The sequence below is a fragment of the Cololabis saira genome, chromosome 21, assembly GCF_033807715.1.
Source record: "Cololabis saira isolate AMF1-May2022 chromosome 21, fColSai1.1, whole genome shotgun sequence".
In the NCBI taxonomy this organism is placed as follows: Eukaryota; Metazoa; Chordata; class Actinopteri; order Beloniformes; family Belonidae; genus Cololabis; species Cololabis saira.
In genome coordinates, this window is record NC_084607.1 from 36,707,473 (window position 1) to 36,729,046 (window position 21,574).

The following is a 21,574-nucleotide window of genomic DNA, read 5'->3' on the forward strand; positions in this document are numbered from 1 at the left end:
GCGTTAGTGTTAAAACTTATGAAAAGTTATTTTATTGTGGTTCGCCCCGTGTTTTTGTTGTTTACATGTCTCAAATCTTTGTTTCTGTGAGGATCTCTGGGAAAAAGATTGAGATTAAGGGTGATGGCCAAATGCAGGTAATACTGGGGTCCTTGACATGCCAGTTTGAGATCTAAATATGTTGTTATATCGTTATTGAATGCACTGTATTTTTTATTCCTTGCATTGATTGACTGAATGTGCCTATATTTTCAACCCTGTGCCTAGTTTTATGTTTTACACTATGCAATACGTTTTACACTGTACAATATGTTTTTATACAGAACTTTGTATTTTTTTCTTTATCCTTTTGAAGAAAAAAAAATATTTGAAAGATCACCTGTTTTGGCGTATTTGTTACAAGGTGGTGGGGGGGTGTGAGGAGGTATATGTGAGGGTGTGTGTGTGAGGAGGTATATATGAGGGTGTGTGTGTGAAGGGGTGTGTGTGAGGGGGTGTGTGTGAGGGGGTGTGTGAGGAGGTATATGTGAGGGGGTGTATGTGAGGAGGTGTGTGTGAGGGGGTGTGTGTGTGAGGGTGTGTGTGAGGGGGTATATGTGAGGGGGTGTATGTGAGGGGGTGTGTGAGGAGGTATATGTGAGGGGGTGTGTGTGAGGGGGTGTGTGTGAGGGGGTATATGTGAGGGGGTGTGTGAGGAGGTATATGTGAGGGGGTGTATGTGAGGGGGTGTGTGAGGAGGTATATGTGAGGGGGTGTGTGTGAGGGGGTGTGTGTGAGGGGGTATATGTGAGGGGGTGTGTGTGAGGGGGTGTGTGTGAGGGTGTGTGTGTGAGGGGGTGTGTGTGTGAGGAGGTATATGTGAGGGGGTGTATGTGAGGAGGTGTGTGTGAGGGGGTGTGTGTGTGAGGGTGTGTGTGAGGGGGTATATGTGAGGGGGTGTGTGTGTGAGGGTGTGTGTGAGGGGGTATATGTGAGGGGGTGTGTGTGAGGAGGTGTGTGTGAGGGGGTATATGTGAGGAGGTGTGTGTGAGGGGGTGTGTGAGGAGGTATATGTGAGGGGGTGTGTGTGAGGGGGTGTGTGTGAGGGGGTGTGTGTGAGGGGGTATATGTGAGGGTGTGTGTGTGAGGGGGTATATGTGAGGGGGTGTGTGTGAGGGTGTGTGTGTGAGGGGGTGTGTGTGAGGGGGTGTGTGTGAGGGGGTGTGTGTGAGGGGGTGTGTGTGAGGGGGTGGTGGTGTGTGAGGGGGTATATGTGAGGGGGTGTGTGTGAGGGGGTGTGTGTGAGGGGGTGTGTGTGAGGGGGTGGTGGTGTGTGAGGGGGTATATGTGAGGGGGTGTGTGTGAGGGGGTGTGTGTGAGGGGGTGGTGGTGTGTGAGGGGGTATATGTGAGGGGGTGTGTGTGAGGGTGTGTGTGTGAGGGGGTGTGTGTGAGGAGGTATATGTGAGGGGGTGTGGTCCAACTTTCTAATTGCGGGGTAAAGGGGAGGTAATTATCAGACGTTTTGCCAATTGTTCAAATCTTTATAATTATAATCTACAATTACCAGGTAATATTATGGAAACAACACACGCTTTCTTTTACAGTCCAGTTTCACTTTAATTACTGAGTAAGAGCCAGGTAAACATTTCTGTACTTATTGGGTAAATACTTAGGAAATAGAATTGTTGGGCAAGTAACTACAAGGTAAGTACCTGTCAATTACCAGGTAAAACATGGTAACTATCAGGTTAATTACAAGGTCAATAGAGTCATTTATCGGGGGTACATGCACCAATCCATTGATAATACATAAATCAATAATGAATGGGTAAATACCTGGTAGTTATCCATGAAATGTATAGTAAATACAAGGTAACTACATGGTCATTGAAGTGTAATTAGCTGGTAACTACCTCAAATATAGGTTATAATTTCCTGGTAGGTTGCAGAAAAATACTTTACCTGGTACTTACTTAGAAATAATTTATGTAATTTCAGAGTAATTACATGGTAAATTGACTGGTAGTTACCAATATTCACCTAGTAAATACCTGTAATTTCCCTCATAGTTCCCATCTAATGTATTTGTAATTACCTAGTAAAGTTTAGTTTAAACAACCAGGTATTTACCATGTTATCACATGGTAAATACACATAATTACATGGTACAAGAAAATACATAATAATTACCTAGTACTTACTGGGTAAATTACCCGGTAGTTACCATGTAATTACCTTGTAAATAGAAGGTACTACTAGGTAATTACTGTGTAATTACCATGGTATTACCTGGTTATTACTGTACTGTAAAAGAAAGGGTTACCAACATTTCTGCATTTGTAGACGGTAGAAAGTACCGGGATAGCCAGATTTACAAAAAGGTGAGCGAAAAGTTGCGCGAAGCAGGATTTGTACGAATGCCAGACCAGATCAAGCTCCGCTGGAAGACGCTGGAAAAGGACAACTACAGGGACAAGAAACAAAATGGTACCAGCGGGTCCGATTATCTGCCGAGCTGCTGTTATTGTTGTTGTTTTGGATTTGGATACAGGAAGAAGAAGGAATGACGGGAACTGCGTCCTGACGTTCTCCGTTCTCCGATTACAATTACCATGTATACAGGGATAACCCTGGTTGCTCACACATGGAAACAGATTATTCCAAATGTTTCAGTAACCGGAATATTGACCGTAACCCCAATTTTGACTGCATGTAAACTAGGGGTGTAATAATATATCGTGCCACGAAATTTAACGATACAAAAACGTCACAATACGTGTCGTGGAGGTGACAAACTGTATCCCGATAATGGGTTATTAATATTAATATATTGTGTTGACTAGTAACGTGCCGACCGCGCCTCGACCCGTGGACCAAAATCTTCCTCCGCTCAGAAGAAACTAGTCCCGTTTTGGTCCCGATCACGGGACTCTTGCAGGGTTTTGAGCTCTGAACTTTTACTGATGTAAGGCTGGTGTAGAGTTAAGCCTTACCTTATTAAATTAAACCTTTTTGGGGTGGTGAGTAGGATAAACACGGGGAAACTTCTGCTGAGTTCCAGTGTACTTTAATGTCCCTCAACAGTGTAGGATTTTAGAACATCAACACAGCACCTAGTGCCGTACTGTGGCGTATCACTCCGCCCAATCTAAAACAGACTAATCACTACAGATAAACTGACTAGTGTCATTATAGTCTCTGATTTACACCAGAATAGAAAGAATAGATTTATAAAATAATCAACCCTGAATTACCAAAATAACCTTCTTAACAAAAATAAATCTCCTCTTACACTTATAAGGTGAGCATGAATCAATCTTTTTTATGATGTAAAATTGTATGTATTTATTTACTTTTATTTATTTATTAAATTTTAGTTAAATTTCTGGAAAAGAAAAAAGTCAAATCATACATTAGGGAAACTATTCAGTTTGTGGCTAAATATTTGTACTTGTATGAAACTGAAGATGCATAATTCAATTCAATTTTATTTATATAGCGTCTAATACAACAGATGTTGTCTCTAGACGCTTTCCAGAGATCCAGAACATGAACATAAACATAAACATAAACATAAACATAAACCCCCGAGCAATTATTATATAAACAATGGCAGGTAAAAACTCCCTTAGTGGGAGAAAAGCCTAAAGCCAAACAGTGGCAAGGAAAAACTCCCCATAATGCAAACCTGACATTTACTTTTAGTTCAGTTTGTGGAAAATGGTTGGCCTGGCTTTCTCTTTAAAACTTAAACAGTTATAAAGCATTACAAACTGGAACAATAGGGCAAACGCACAGCATTGTTTTGTGTTTTGTGTCTTTCAAATAAAAGACAATTTTTTCCAGTCATATGTTCCTCATTCAAGGTTGTTAAAAAAATACTGCTATAATATCGTATCGTTATCGTTATCATGACCTCAATATCGTGTATCGTACCGTATCGTGAGATTAGTGTATCGTTACACCCCTAATGTAAACGTAGTCACTGGTGGAGGTCTGCTTAATGACACTGACCCAACATCCCAGTACGTGTGTTAGTAAGTGTGTTTCAGCCAGAATTTATGGTTGCAGTCAGTGTCTCAACTTGTACTTGTACACATAAGCACACACACCACTACACAAACGCCACTGCATCATCAACGACACACACCACATCCATCAGCATCCTCCTCTTTGTCTGTTTTTCTGTACTTCACTGTCTGTGAACCTCGTCCTCTCTGACAGAATCACTCTCAGGTCCTAATAAAGTTTGTTAAACTTTAAAAAGGGCACATTCACCCTCGTTCTCACACATGCACAAGTGAACTTAATCTGTTGCAACTTCTAATTGCATATTAGCATATACTGTAGTAACCCGAGTGGTGAACTTGTATCAATAAGACACGCAGAACGTCTGGTACAGTGTTTGCTCTTTTACTTACGGTTTTCCGACACATACACACAAAAACCAGCAAGTGGAACATCTTCCAAGTAACACACAGGTGTTTCTTCTAATTCAGGGCGGGGCATGCAGAACACGTAAAACAAATGTTCCGGGGAACAGCCCTCTCACCAAGCAGTGATCTAACATTCACTCTGCAACAGTGGCGGCTTGTCAATAGGGGGCGCTAGGGCGCCGCCCCCATTAAAATTACAGGGAAAATTATAGACACAGTACACATAAATTACGTAATAGAAAGTAATTATCACATCTGTGCACTCATAAAATGTGTCTGACTTAATTTTCCAAGCCTTCCCATCCCATACTGGGTTTATTCAGAGTTGTTTTTTGTGCAGACTGAAATACATAGGTTTCAATGGCCAAATGAGTGTGTATTGTATGTTCTTAAACTTTTCTTCCATGTGACTTCATGCTGGTCTCTAATTGGTTACTCAAAGATTCTCCTCCGTGGCCAATCAGCGTGTTTTCTGTCATTCTTCATCCAATCTGATTGATTCATGAGCTGTTAATCAAAGTCACACCCCTGACAGTGTAGACGCGCGGCTGTCACAACGACAAGATAGGAGACAATGGCAGCAGAAATACTAAATTCGGTTGTTTCATTATAATAATTTGTTTCAGGGCTGTTTTGGCACTGTTACGGGGCTGTTTCAGGGCTGTTACAGGGCTGTTACGGGGCTGTTTCGGGGCTGTTACAGGGCTGTTACAGGGCTGTTTCGGGGCTGTTTCAAGGCTGTTTCAGGGCTGTTTCAGGGCTGTTTCAGGGCTGTTTCGGGGCTGTTACGGGGCTGTTACGGGGCTGTTACGGGGCTGTTTCGGGGCTGTTTCAGGGCTGTTTCAGGGCTGTTACAGGGCTGTTACAGGGCTGTTTCAAGGCTGTTTCGGGGCTGTTTCAGGGCTGTTACAGGGCTGTTACGGGGCTGTTTCAAGGCTGTTTCAAGGCTGTTTCAGGGCTGTTACAGGGCTGTTACAGGGCTGTTACAGGGCTGTTTCAGGGTTGTTTCAGGGCTGTTTCAGGGCTGTTTCAGGGCTGTTACAGGGCTGTTACAGGGCTGTTACAGGGCTGTTTCGGGGCTGTTTCTGGGCTGTTTCGGGGCTGTTTCAGGGCTGTTACAGGGCTGTTACGGGGCTGTTTCAAGGCTGTTTCAGGGCTGTTACAGGGCTGTTTCAAGGCTGTTTCGGGGCTGTTACAGGGCTGTTACGGGGCTGTTTCAAGGCTGTTTCGGGGCTGTTTCGGGGCTTTTTTCACGGCTGTTACAGGGCTGTTTCAGGGTTGTTTCAGGGCTGTTACAGGGCTGTTTCAGGGCTGTTTCAGTGCTGTTACAGGGCTGTTTCAGGGCTGTTTCAGTGCTGTTACAGGGCTGTTTCAGGGTTGTTTCAGGGCTGTTACAGGGCTGTTTCAGGGTTGTTTCAGGGCTGTTACAGGGCTGTTTCAGGGCTGTTTCAGTGCTGTTACAGGGCTGTTTCAGGGCTGTTTCAGTGCTGTTACAGGGCTGTGTAAGGGCTGTTTCAGGGCTGTTTCAGGGCTGTTTCGGGGCTGTTTCATTGCAGGAAGACTGCAAGGTCAATCTTCAACTAAAGCTGCAGCACTCCCTTCATTCTGGCTGTGGATATTAAGGGAAACTGCTGGCTGGTATTTATAGTATTTATTTGTTCCGTTCATTAGTTTACTCCTAAGTGAGGATTTGAAAAATAAATAAATAGATAAAAAAAAACAAAGAAAGAAAACAAAAGAAATATTAACTCCAACTGCAAAAAATAAAAGTGAAGGATAATGAGGTGGACTTTGGGCAGTTCACATAAATACTTTAGTACAGTACAGTTATTTGTATAGATTCATATCAGCTGTTACTTATGTGTTTGACAGCTCTTCATCGCCGGACTGACTGCTCTTGATGCTCTTATATTTACTTTTCCAGAAATGTTGATGCTTACGTTTCTTAACATGTTTTTTTTTAATATTAGCATCACCTTCATCCAACCTCCTCCTCATTTCAATTTTTTTTTTTTTCTATTAGGGCTGCGTCAGTATGACTCACTAGCTGTGATTAACTATATAAAAACTGGGGAAAATCTAACTGGAGCCAACTGACCTGGACTGCAGCGTTGGTGCCCTGATATCCAGTAATGTTGCTTTGGTTTTACTTTTAATTCTTTGTTTGCTGTTTATCTTAAATAACTAACTACTTCAAACAGCTCTGATGAATGAATGGCTGAAGGGAGGTATGCATATATATACATGTATATGTATATATATATATATATATATATATATATATATATATATATATATATATATATATATATATATATATATATATATATATATATATATATATATATATATATATATATCACAAGCGGTGAGTGTTTGTGCCAGGTTCCAGGTCTAAAATCTCATCAACTGAAAGGCTTGTCCATATGTGTATGTGTGTGTGTGTGTGTGTGTGTGTGTGTGTGTGTGTGTGTGTGTGTGTGTGTGTGTGTGTGTGTGTGTGTGTGTGTGTGTGTGTGTGTGGTGTCTGTGTTTGTGTGTGTGTGTGTGTGTGTGTGTGTGTGTGTGTGTGTGTGTGTGTGTGTGTGTGTGTGTGTGTGTGTGTGTGTGTGTGTGTGTGTGTGTGTGTGTGTGTGTGTGTGTGTGTGTGTGTGTGTGTGTGTGTGTGTGGTGTCTGTGTTTGTGTGTGTACTGCAGTAGCTTAGCGGATGACTCATCTCTGCGTTTCTATTTGAGGCGCATCAACCCCTGGAGTCAAACTGCTGTCTGTCTGTACTACAACCGTAACCATGACAACCGCATCACAGCCAGTCAACTAGTCACTCAGCACAATCTAACAGTCAGCTATCAGTCACTCAGCTATAGAATATAAAATAAAACAATAACAATAATAACATGAACAACAACAATAATAATAACAATAAGGATAATAATAACAAAAAGAATAATAAATAATAATACAGATTATACAATTCTGCCGCAACATCTGTTCAGGTGTTGAGGTCAAATGTACATTTAAAACTGCCAAAGGGATTGACTTCTGAATTGTACTGAACATTTTATACAAGTTATAAAATGTTGAGGTGTTATTTACAGGTTTTTACAGTGAAACGCCATTTTTTTTCAAACATATTTGTTCCCACCTGAACGGACTCCTCTCTGGGCCGGAGTGGAGCCTTTTGTACCTGGTCAACTCTCTCTGCATCACAACTGATGCTGCAGAGTTTGCCCCACTGCAGATGCTGCACCAATCCACCTCCCTTCCCATTATTCCCTCATTCGTGAACAAAACCCTGAGATACGAACACTCAACCACCTGAGGGAGCTTGCCCCCCCCCACCGGAGACAGCTAACACCCGGGTCAGAACAAAACTACGGGCTCAGATCTGGACGTGTTGGTTCTCATCCTCTTTACACTCAGCTGTGAACCAGTGAGAGAAATAAAGAAGGTGAGAAATAAAGAACGCTGGGAGAAGAGACCGGTCCAGATCCCGGGAGGAGAGACCAGTCCAGGGCACATGTAGTTTAAAAACACGGGCACTGCCGAAAGGATTCTCGTTTTCGGTTTTTAAGAAGTGAGCGAAAGGTTTCAAATTAAACAAGTTCATGCATTTTCAGTTCAAATTGGAGGAGATTCCACGCAGAGGGTGCAGAGAAACTAAAGGCTTTTTTCCCCAAGTTAGTCCGAACACGAGGAACAGCCAGGTGCAAAGTGTCATTCCACCTTAAAGCATAATGGCTTTTAGTTCTCTGAAGAAATAAACATACATAACCAGGAACCAAGCCAAGAAGAGCCTTATAAGTCAGAGTCTGAGCCTATGAGCCTGGTCCTGGTCCAGGTTTCTTCCCTCCTAAAGGGGAGTTTTTCTTGCCACTGTTTGGTTTAAGGTTTTTCTCCCACTAGGGGAGTTTTTACCTGCCATTGTTTATGTAATAATTGCTCAATTCAATTCAATTCGATTTTATTTATATAGCGTCTAATACAACAAAAGTTGTCTCTAGACGCTTTCCAGAGACCCATACCCAGAACATGACCCCCGAGCAATTATTACATAAACAATGGCAGGTAGAAACTCCCCTAGTGGGAGAAAAATCTTAAGCCAAACAGTGGCAAGAAAAACTCCTCTTTAGGAGGGAAGAAACCTTGAGCAGGACCAGGCTCATAAGTGGGGACCCTCCTGCCGAGGGCGAGGGTCAGGGACGGCAGCAGCACAGCAGGCAGGTGGAAGCAGCAGCGGGATGACCGGGGGTGGGGACCGCAGGCCAGCACGCAGCTCCCAAAGCTCCGGCCCAATCATCAAGTCCCAGGTTAGGTTCAGGGTCGGGGAAAGGTTAAGAAGGGGCAGGGTCAGGGAGAGGAGTCTTGACGGACAAACCTCTCCCCCGCCTGCCCGGGCCGTTACCCTGCCCCTCTCACTCCCACGCTGCAGAAGCAGAGCTCGGGGGTTTATGTTTATGTTTATGTTTATGTTTATGTTCATGTTCTGGGTCTCTGGAAAGCGTCTACAGACAACATCTCTTGTATTAGACGCTATATAAATAAAATTGAATTGAATTGAATTGCGAGTCATCCAGTGTGTAAATCGTCTAACATTCAGGGATGGCAAGCCAGCTTTAGCATACAGCTAACAGTGGTGAGTGAGATGCTACAACCAGTTATGAACCGTAGAGCACAGTGGTGGACCGGAGTCACTGTAGACAGCTGGCTGACGCACACATGTACAGTACACAACATCGCCGTAATCAAGAACAGGCATAAAAGTAGCCGAAATCAGAAACTTTCGTGCTCTGAGGGAAAAACATGCCTTGTTTCTGTAATAAAAACCGAGTTTCACCCTTAGTTTAGAGACCAAATTCTCTATGTGTGCTTTAAATGTAAGCTTCCCATCAATAATTAATCCCAGGTATTTGTAGCTAGTGACCAGCTCAAGAGCTTTACCATGGACAGTTTTAATTGATGGAGAACTGATGAATTTGAAAAAACATAACTTTAGATTTTTCATCATTTAAAACCAGTTTCAGTTTCTCCAGACGACACTGCACTTCATCAAAGGCAGACTGTAAAAATTCTAAAGCTTGTGCAATTAAGGGTGAGCAGCAGTAGATTATACAATCATCCGCATAAAAGTGATATGAGGCATTTGACAAGTTTCCACACAGCTCATTTATGTAAATTGTGAACAGAATGGGCCCTAACACTGAGCCTTGAGGTACACCTTTTTTGACCTCGAGAAAGTTAGAGCTAGCCCCACCCAACTGAACACATTGCATTCTACATGCCAAGTAATCTGCAAACCAAGTGGTGGCTTGTTTGGAGATTCCAATCTTAAAGGGAAAGTTCGTTTTTTTACAACCTGGACCTTATTTCTGACATTTTTTATGGTCGTATACTCACCCAGGCAAGTTTGGTGTCATTTGGAGTCCTTCGGAAGATATTAAGGGTTTTTTGGGAGCCGGTTCTCCATATAACGGTAGTGAACGGGGCACAGCGGGACACAGACGATGCAGCGTCTAAATAACACATGATTGCCGCGAAACTCTTCATTTCTTTTATGAATCACTAGATCTGCTTCCAGGACCTGTTGTCTACATCAGTTTGTAAACAAGACCTCTGAACTCATGACGTCATCTCTGTGCACGCACTCTGTCCTCCGTTCAGTGAGCTCTTCAGCCGTATACTCTGGCTCAAAACGGTAAGGACGTCCATCATATTCAAAGTCGTCGTCCAAAACCTCAGAATTTGACAAATATTCAGACATGTTTCAAATAACTAACAGTAAACTAACAGTAGCGAACTCCAGCTGTACACAGAGCTGTGTCTGCGATGCGCGCACAGAGATGACGTCATGAGTTCAGAGGTCTTGTTTACAAACTGATTTATTTGTTACACACACAGCCCCGGATGTAGACAACAGGTCCTGGAAGCAGATCTAGTGATTCATAAAAGAAATGAAGAGTTTCGCGGCAATCATGTGTTATTTAGACGCTGCATCGTCTGTGTCCCGCTGTGCCCCGTTCACTACCGTTATATGGAGAAGCGGCTCGCAAAAAAACCCCTAATATCTTCCGAAGGACTCCAAATGACACCAAAGTTGCCTGGGTGAGTATACGACCATAAAAAATGCCAGAAATAAGGTCCAGGTTGTAAAAAACGGAACTTTCCCTTTAAGGAGAGTTTTATAGCAAGAGACTGTGGTCCACAGTGTCAAATGCCTTGGACAGGTCAATGAACAGGACAGCACAACAACTTTTGGTATCCAATGCCTCAAACACATCATTAAGAAGTTTTAGGACAGCAGTAACAGTACTGTGCTGCTTCCTAAAACCTGATTCATAGAGGTTTAAAATGTTGTTTGAGTCTAAAAATTCCCTCTGTTGATGAGGGTGAGATTAGAGAAGTTGTGATATTTCTGTGAATGTATGGACCTTTGTGAAATCTTAATAAAGAGAATGAAAAAAAAAATAAAAAAAATCTACCAAAAAGAAAGGAGCGATAAATGTCAGAGGAAATGGTTCTAAGCAACATTGTACAGTACGTGTTGGCACATGACAGGAGCAGCACAATCCATGCTCAGCAGCCATTCAGGGCTCATCTACAAGGACAGGGGCAAGTGGAATAGGAAATATATTTTAGTTGGAGAAAAAGAACCAACCAACAGAGGAGATGTCTTCTGTTGTAGGAATGGGCGATATTTTACCGTTCACGATTTACCGTCAAAAAAATTCCCCACGGTAAGAATTTGTCATCTCGCGGTAAAAAGGATAAATTCCCATACATGACGTTTTTGTGTAACAAACATGGCGGAAGGCGGATCTGAGAGCGAGGAGCTCGTTGTTAAACGAGGCTCCAGCTCCGTTATCTGGAACTGGTTTGGATTTAAAAAGAGAGACGAGGAGCAAACATCATCTATTATATGCAGAGTCAGCAAAAACAGAAGGAAATAGTTGTTACATTTTGATATAACGTTTGACTATTACGAAAAAAAATTGCAATAGTATCTAATTTGTGACATGTTCCATGTCACAAGTTAGTCACAGGTTAATTTGCACATTTTATTTATATTAGACGAGGTCATCACTGATTGGATTTTATTTTCAGTGAACTTTTATTTATCTGTCCTGTTTCTTTATTTATCAGGTTGTATCTTTTTCTACTTTGTGATTTTATAAGCTAAGAAAACTTGAAGGACAATGGTACTTTTGATGTTTGCACTGTTATCATGTTTGCATTACGGAGCACAAGTCTTTCCCTGACCCTGCACCCCAACCTGGGACTTGCTGATTGGGCCGGAGCTTGGGGAGCTGCGTGCTGGCCTGCGGTCCCCACCCCTGGTCATCCCGTTGCTGCTTCCACCTGCCTGCTGTGCTGTTGCCGTCCCTGACCCACCAGTCTGGCCCTCGGCAGGAGGGTCCCCCCTGATGAGCCAGGTCCTGCTCAAGGTTTCTTCCCTCCTAAAGGGGAGTTTTTCCTTGCCACTGTTTGGCTTAAGGTTTTTCTCCCACTAGGGGAGTTTTTACCTGCCATTGTTTATGTAATAACTGCTCGGGGGTCATGTTCTGGGTATGGGTCTCTGTAAAGCGTCTAGAGACAACTCTGTTGTATTAGACGCTATATAAATAAAATTGAATTGAATTGAATTATCCCACTGTTTAAGCCATACAGTTAGAATAAATGTTGAATCTGTTCTTACATTTCAAACTTGTTGCATTTGAGTCATTCCAGTTTTGCAGTACAGATGTACTAATTTCATTGGTTTTTATTAATTCAATTTAATTGGTGTAGTTTAGTAGTATTTAGTATTCTTTTAGAGCAGTGATTTGGGGGCTCCAAAGACTGAATGTGGTGATAGATTTATAGTTACAAAGGTGGAGTTGAATTGCTATTTTTTTATCGTAATTTTTATCGTTATCAGGATAAATGCCAGAAATTATCGTGATCATTTTTTTAGTCCATACCGCCCATCCCTACTCTGTTGGTTGTTTTTTTTTTTTTGGATCTCTTCCCAGGGCGTTCGCTGTTCACACCCAGATTTATGGAACACAAACACCGCACACGCCGACTGCATCAACAAAAACTCACCAGGAGAACGACATGATCAACCAGTCACAAGAGTGAACATCACCATAGCACTTTATGAACCTGGAACTCCCTTCCAGTCAAGAGTTTGTATTATAAATAGAACAGCAGTCTGTTTGTGTGAATCAATGAAATGAACCAAACAACCAATCCTGACAACTCTAGAACGATGAGGAAGCGCTACACATTAGATATTAGACTTTACACTCACTGTCAGTCTCTTAATGGCCCGCCCAGCCAGCAGGAAGTGGAAATCCAGAGCAGCACATGAACACAGAACACATTCGTAGTCGCGTTTCCATGACACTTTTGAGCAGAGGAAAATCCAAAATCTGAATTTTCAATAAAGGTAGCGCTGCCCGTACCTCATCCTGCAGACTCCTCTTCAAAACAACAAAATAGACACTCAACGTTGAAGAGCATGGAGAAGAACATCTTTAGTCTTTGACATTATTGTGATTGCTGCCAACGCAGACCGAGGGGGCTGTGATTGGTTCGCTTGGTAGCAACGCATTTCCGGTTCCGGTTGGTGAAGCAGTAGTGAACTTTCAGCACTCTTTTCTTCGTGTGTGTGTGTGATTTCTTTCTTTTTGGGTTGTTTTGGTTTTTTGCACAATAGTTGTCCTTATCTCTTTGATTCACTGTGACCGGAAAAGCCGGAAGCTAAACTGATGGAGAAGTCCGAAGGGTTCACGACGTCGTCACGGCAACGGTCTCACGGCAACGGCGTCACGGCAACGGCGTCACGGCAACGGCGTCACGGCAACGGAGTAGGCTCTGCATTGGTTTAACGCACAATTCAGGCTTTAGTTGTGTTAAAGCAATAATACTTCCTATCACTGAGGCTGATAACAGTTGGAAATCAGAGTTTGATGACTTTAGACTGACCGGCTGCATCTCATCCAGAGATGTGGAAATACGCAAAAAGCGTTTCCATGACACTTTAGTGATGAACTGGACAATCGAATCGCCACAAAAAACCACTTCCTGGAAGCGTAAGAAAGGTTTTTGAGATATTTGGGAGTTTTCTTGAAGTCGAAACTTGTTTAGAAACTTTATCATATTTTAACTACTGATTTTATCTGATTTGTATGTATTCTTTTTTGTTAACATTTTAAATCATGCTTTTTATTGATGTTTTCATGTGTTTGTAAAGCACTTTGAATCACTGTGGTGTTGAATTGTTCCATTGAGCCAAAGATGGAACTTTGGATCTTTAGCTGTGTTTTTGTGCAGATGTGGGGGTGATGGAAACGCGTCCAGTGTTGCAGTTCCCGGCCGAGCCTTTTACGATGGTTCTGGGCCAAGGCAGTCAAATGAAATGTCCAAATGTCCACACGACCCACAGAATCCAGCAGGGGAGCGATATCAGTGCCACACAGAAACTCACCTGACGGCTGGGATGAATTCATGAAAGTTGAAGCGGGACTTCAACCGTTAAAGTGGGTCGTCTGAGTCGGCCATGAGTCAGCAGAACACGGACAGGCGGGGGGGACGGCCCACGCTCTTTACAGCAGCAACCTTTCCTGCAAACAAACCAGCAAAAAGTCTTCATTTAAAAAAAAAAGAAAATAAAACTTTTATTCATTCCATTATAGCCGGCCTTCCTCTAATGGCCCTTTTCCACTAGTATCTACTCAGCTCGCTTCTACCCGCCACGGCCCCGTCTTGCGCTTTTCCACTACGGGCTGAGGCGGGTGGAGCCGTGTCAAGCAGATACTTTTTCTGTAACCATTCTGCCGAGGTTCTAACCGGGCTGAGCCGGCACTATATGGGACGTCATCACATTACAGGCCACTGATTGGTCGGGGGGCGGGGCTGTCAGACGTTTGAATCAGGAAGCGGGAGTCAGCGCGAGAGCGACTCGCAGCTCGCGGTGATTTTATTATACAGCGCAAACGTCTGTTTGGTGATCCAACTCTGAGGTGCAGATCACCTCAGAGTCTCAAATCTCAAAGTGTAGCACTTTGAGATTCATTGAATGGAAAGTACGTTACAAGTTAAATTCATTATTATTATTATTATGTTCATAAACCTGGTGGCTGACGAGAGAATTAAAAAATGGATGTAGACGGGTGATAAGGAACGATCAGATCTACCAGGAGCTCTGTTTTACTCTCACACGTTCGCGGCTCCAGCTGATTTCTGATCAGCGCCGACACGAACAAAGCGGTTGCGCAATCGAGTACGTCACAGCAGCTTCACCCCAACCCCCCCCACTTCTCACCTGGGTATGGAAAAACAAACGGGGACAAAACGGGTGGAGCCGCGACGAGGCGAGTCGGGCTGAGAAGCTGAGAAGCTGAAAAGCGCCATAACAGTCCATAGCAGGGCTCGGGATCCATTCAAATGTCAAGAATCGATTCGATTCAGAATCTTAAGATTCAGAATCGATTATCAAAATTTGATTCGATTCCATTCCGATATTGATTTGGGTTAGTGTTATTAAAACAGTTTGTTGAGCGGTTGCAGGATCGATTTAGAATCGGAAAAATCGATTTTTTTCAACACAGGCCTGGTCCATAGTTTAGCACTTATAGTGTTACATCATATGTTATATGAAATATATGATTTAAATATTGTTTTGAATCATGTTAGCGAACTACTACTATTACTACTCTTCAAAACAACAATGGTGGTATAACCCCACTGTAGAAAGGAAAGGAAAAATCAAGATTATTGGCAGTTTTGTAACTTTTCAATGCGTTGAGCGAAAAACACAAGTTTCAAAAATAAAAAATATTCTTAAACACTGATTTTAAATTGTGCAACTTCACTTTCAGAACCAACACGTTTCAACAGAAATGCTTGGCTGTGGACCGGGACTCGGAACAAGAGTCTTACACCATGTGGACCGGGGCCTTTTTTATTATTTTTGTATATTTTTTTTTTTTTTTTAACATGTTTCTTTATTGGGTAATCCATGTAAATTATATTACACAGTAAACATTTCTTTTAAAGGGTTCGACAGAATACCCCGTTTTATATTTTACCATACACACTCAAAAAAATAAATAAATAACTAAATAACTAAATAGAATTAAAAATAAATAAATAAATAAATAAATAAGGACACAAGACGTAACATAACAAACACCCCAAAACACACACACTGCAAAATACGTAATTATAAACAGGTACCAAAGTAAGTACCGATTTTTGTATATTTTTTATTCATTTTTAATTTAAAATAATCCTACACCTTCGACATCTTCTGTCTCTTCCTCCTTTTTTTTTTAAATATATATATATACATATATATATGCATACATATGCATACATAAATAAATCGACCCAAATCTTGAGATCTGATCGCAGTCTGAGCTAAGCTACCGCTACCGCTACCTAACCCCAAAAACTACAGAGCAAGCGTGCAGGTGAACAAGCCAGTGTGTATGTCTATGTGTGTGTATGCGTGTATGTATATGATCATGCGCGTGTGTGTGTGTGTGTGTATATGTGTGTGCGTACGGGTGTGTGTACATGTCTTTGTGGCTATGTGTGTGTGTATGTATATGTTTGTGTGGCTGTGTATGTGTGTGTATATGTATGTGACTGAGTGGCTATATGTGTGTGTGTGTGTGTGTGTGTGTGTGTGTGTGTGTGTGTGTGTGTGTGTGTGTGTGTGTGTGTGTGTGTGTGTGTGTGTGTGTGTGTGTGTGTGTGTGTGTAATAAACCAAACAAAGCTCTGTCTCTTCCTCTTATTACTTTGGCTTTGCTGCGTTTACTCATTGATTTTTTTATTTAAACGAGGCTTCGAGGCAGAGGAAATTCCTGGATCATCTTTTGTAATCGAGGTAGTAGAGGAATCGTTGCAGCTCTGCTTAGAATGAAGCTACAGTCACATGAATCCACATCTGCACATGAATCCACATCTGTACATGAATCCACATCTGTACATGAATCCACATCTGCTCATGAATCCACATCTGCACATGAATCCACATCTGCACATGAATCCATATCTGTACATGAATCCACATCTGCACATGAATCCACCATGTACTGAAGCTTCGACTCCATGCTAGAACAAATAAATAAATCACAATCACACACATACACACATAGCCACACAGATATACACACATACATACATACATACATACATACATACATACATACATACATACATACATACATACATACATACATACATACATACATACATACATACATACATACATACATACATACATACATACATACATACATACATACATACATACATACACACATAGCCACACAGATATACACACATACATACATACATACATACATACATACATACATACATACATACATACATACATACATACATACATACATACATACATACATACATACATACATACATACATACATACATACATACATACATACATACATACATACATACATACATACATACATACATACATACATACATAGCCACACACACACACACACAGCCACATATACATATACACGCACGCGCACACACACACACACAGCCACTCAGACATATACATATACACACGCACATACACACACTTAGCCACACACACACACACACACAGCCACATATACATATACACACGCACATACACACATAGCCACACATACATACACACACACACACACACACAGCCACATATACATATACACATGCACATACACACATAGCCACACAGACATATACATACACACACATATACACACATACATACACAGACACGCACACACAGCCACACAGACATATACATACACACACACACACGCACACGCATATACATACACAAGCACACACACACACACACACACACACACACACACACACACACACACACACACACAGTCAGGCGAGGCTTTGAGCTTGATTCAGGAAAAAAAACTTTATCACATGAGGTTATGCAGGTACGACCACAACTGCTTGTTTGTTTTGAACATCATCATTACATCAATGTTGACCTCAATCATCACACAGTTTCTAGAAATAAAGCCAAAGCAGCAAAATGTCCCTGGGATCAGTCAAAAATTAAAATGAAAACCATTGGGAAGAAGAAAAATAGGGATATTCCTTGCCCCAGATGAGAAGTCATGTTTGTAGCAGAGAACAGACTTCCATGAGACATGTGGACACCTGAGGACGGCATGATGACCGAGTCTGGCTCACTTTCATTACCTGCTTCTCCATCAGGTCATTTTTATTTGGAGGTTAGTGGAAAAACAATTCATCTGGTTTCCAAGCCCCTCTGAGTGGAAGGGTGACTGGCTGGGAGACTTTGACACCAGAAATGTCCTACAAATGTCTTTTTCTCGTCTCTGAACAGAACTAGAAGCTCGTTGGAGATTTTAACTCTTGCTATGTCCACCATGATATAGAAATCCCCTTAAGAAAACGCTCCTTCTCTTTTTACGTATCGTTACCAATCGCCCCTAAAGTCAAGGAAACCCACTTTAAAATAGCATCAGCTATTTATCCTGTTAATGATTTGTTACACAGAAGGTTTAAATAGAAGTTGATCCTTGCAGATTTTGTTCTTCTGAGGCCAAGATAAGACCATTGAACATCTTTTTTCAATTGCTCTTTTACAAAGTCCTTTTGGTCTGACATTCATAATTGGTTATCTTTAAAAATGTATAAAATTCCTGTTTTTACTTACAATGATGTTATTTATTATATGGATAACTTGGATCCTAAATATTCAAACATTATCAACCTGGTGAATATTTTGGGTAAATATCATATTCATACTTGTAAGTGGATGGAAATACTCCCTCCTTTACTATACTTTTACATTGTTTTACCAACTACTTTAAATCTATGAAAAAGACTGATAATATGAATAGGGTTGCCAAGAAACTTTATCATCCATAACTCCGTCCTTGCTCTTTTGATTTTATTGTACCTTGCTGTCCTTCTGCTTTTTGTTTGTTTGGTTTGTTTTTGTTTCTTGTGTGAATCTGTTATCTTCACCATTGTTGCTGTAATTATTTCCTAATTTCATACCATTTTCACCCTGCCTTGATCTGTACATTCTTTGTGTTAAATAAAGTTTACTAGAAGCTTGTTGTTTCTTCCCAGAGCTCTACTGCGGGCTGGAGGAGTCTTGTCCTCTGGCGCCCCCTAGTGCTGGTGTATTGATATGATGGCAGGAAGCAGGACTGATGGAAGAAACAACATCCAACATCCAACCATGTCTTCAATGAATGTCAGAGTGATGTGAGTTGGAAGTGAGCACAGATGCTTCCCAACACACACCCGTGTGATGGGGCCCACGCTACTGTGGCCCCCACGGCCCGCGTGGCCCGCGTGGCCCCCGTGGCCCCCGTGGCCCCCGTGGCCCCCGTGGCCCCTGTGGCCCCTGTGGCCCGCGTGGCCCCCGTGGCCCCCGTGGCCCCTGTGGCCCCTGTGGCTGGAGCTCAGCCCCAGCTCTCATCACAGCTGTCCAGTGCTTTAAGCAGCACAATGTAACTTTCAGTTTTTGTTGAGTTTGGCGGCTCCTTTGGACAGAAGCGGTAGTGCTTTACCAGAAAGAACTACATTTCCCATGAGCACCAGCGCGTACTGCCGGAAAACTCCTGTCCCCGTCGCTGCATTTGTTTTGATAGTGAATGAAATAAGACGGGACGGACTTTCAAAACTACTTTTCTGTTTTCAGCAGTCGTTTGCAGGATGGATAGTGAAGAGGTAATGGATCTATTTTTGGCTAAACAATATAATATGACGATGTTGAAAATCACTAAGTTCAACTTGGTTTTATTAGTGAAGTCACCCCCGCCCCCCCCGTCCTGTTTCAGTGAGATAATGCTCCCCAAACTACAATATACGCTCTGGTTTTGTTCTACTGCACCTTTTTACTGTCACGTTTTTTAGAGGGACTTCGTCATAAATTAGTAGTCCAACATACTTACTGACAAAATAAAACAATACTTTATAACCTGTGAATAACTGAATGTTTTGCAGATCAGCCCTGCACAATTTTTTTTTTTTTTTAATTTTTTTTATCCCGGTTTTTTCCCATTTTTACCACCCCGTGCTCCTACCTACTGACAGTCCTGTGCATTGCCATCCTCTACCAACCCCGGGAGGGCCCTGCACTGAGCTCAGGTCTCCTCCTTAACCTGAGGAGTGAGCAGGCCGCATCTTTTCACCAGACAGGGTGGGGTTTCTCCGGCCGGACGTAGCGCGTGGAAGGATCACGTTATTCATTTATGACATGTATGACATTTTTGTTTTTTTAATTGCATTACAGAAAATAAAGAACTTTATCACAATATTCTAATTTTCTGAGACAGTCCTGTAAATGCTTATAAAGATTCCAACAGGCTTACTTACTTATATTAGGCCAACTTAAAAGTTACATTAGTCTGGATAGATACTGTACTGTACTGATTTAAAAAAAAAATATGGACCTCCTATAAGCACTTTATGTCTGCTATGTCTGGTCTTTTTTTTCTGCAGAGCATTAAAGTGAAAGAAAGGATGCATGACTGGTTTATTCCATGTAATACAGTGTAATACAGTATGTTCATGAACATTATACTAAGTTATTTGGGGCAATTATTTGACAAAATAATTGGTGTGGCCCATGAATACCCAGTGATATTCATATTTGACCCACTTGACATTGAAGTTGAACAGCCCTGACTCGCCCTAACGACATCGACAGAAACACACCAAAGACTTAGGAGGAAAAAGTACCATGTCAGAACAAGCTAGCACTCCAGTTTCAATGTGCCAAAGTATCTCACATCTCACTCTCTCTCACACTACCTGCTCTCCCTCTTTCTACCTCTCTGCCACCTCCTCCTCCTCTTCACACCATCATCTCCTAAAATACCTGGCCCCTCCCGTCCTGAGAAGAGAAGGAATGGCTGCCTGGCAACCCGGGGGGCTGGTTGCCGTGGCGACCGTTCACCTGAACACCTCCTCCCTAAACAAACAGCAAGATGGAGAGGGAGAGATGGAGAGATGGAGAGGATTAACCCTTGTGCTGTCTTTGGGTCAAGGGAGGGTGAAGGGAGAAAAGAAGGAAAGGAGGAAGGAAGTAGGAAAGGGAGTAAGGAAGGGAGAAAAGATGGATGGAAGGGAGAAAAGAAGGAAAGAAGGAAGGAAGTAGGAAAGGGAGTAAGGAAGGGAGAAAAGATGGAAGGAAGGGAGAAAAGATGGAAGGAAGGGAGAAAGGAGAAAAGAAGGAAATAAGTAGGAAAGGGAGTAAGGAAGGGAGAAAAGATGGAAGGAAGGGAGTAAGGAGAAAAGAAGGAAATACGGAAGGAAGTAGGAAAGGGAGTAAGGAAGGGAGAAAAGATGGAAGGGAGGAAAGAAGGGAGAAAATATGGAAGGAAGGGAGAAAGGAAGGAAAGAAGGGAGAAAATAAAGAAGGTAGGGAGGAAGGAATGGAGAAAAGGAAAGAAAAAAGGGAGGGAAGAAGGAAGGAATGGAGAAAATAAGGAAAGAAGGAAGGAAAAGCAAAGAAGGTAATAAAGGAACGAATGACGAAGCGGAGGTAGGAAGAAAAAGGAGTAAAGGAGGGTAAAAAAGGAGGAAAAGAGGAAAGGAAGAAGGAAGGAGAGAGCATGGCAGGTCAGGAGGAAAGAAGGATAGAAGAATGGGGTCATTTTGACCCAAAGACAGTACAAGGGTTAGAGTAATCATTCTCCTCCTGGAGCTGCAGACCAGAGGGGACGTCAGGTCAGGCCTCCCCGGAGGTTCAAGGAGAAACCTCCACACCAGGGTGTTGGTGTTCCAGCTGTCCTTGCATCAGTGATCTTGTGATGCTGCTGAGGATATCTGAACACTAATCAACAACCATTTGGATAAATAATTGACGTTACTGTTCAGAGCATTAGAGAGAAGATCTGACTTGGTGTGAATCACACCTTGCACTACTTGTTCCTGCATGGATGTATTTAGATTAGCTGTCATTAGACAACAATGTCTGATTGGCCTGAATCAATTCTGCAGAAAAACTGTGAACCCTAACATGCAGACGATTATTTAAACCTGAAAGCTAAAAAATAAAAGAGTGAAAGAAAGAAAAAGACCTTATCATGGAGTAAATTTAGGATTAAGAAATGGTACACGGCCTAAAATCTG

General features: G+C 42.2%; 1 protein-coding gene across 4 annotated transcripts in view; it reads right to left on the bottom strand.

The window, feature by feature from the left end:
* The window catches only part of hdac5 (histone deacetylase 5), a 120,834-nt gene that overhangs the window by 83,248 nt on the left and 16,012 nt on the right, over nucleotides 1-21,574 (bottom strand). For 3 of the 4 annotated variants that reach the window (XM_061711060.1, XM_061711059.1, XM_061711057.1), the window contains exon 2: nucleotides 13,885-14,020. In XM_061711060.1, coding sequence (XP_061567044.1) covers nucleotides 13,885-13,906 — 22 coding nt within the window. In that variant the 5' untranslated portion in view covers nucleotides 13,907-14,020. Of the gene's footprint in view, nucleotides 1-13,884; nucleotides 14,021-21,574 lie in introns of those variants that run through there. The other variant, XM_061711056.1, reaches the window with a different exon arrangement.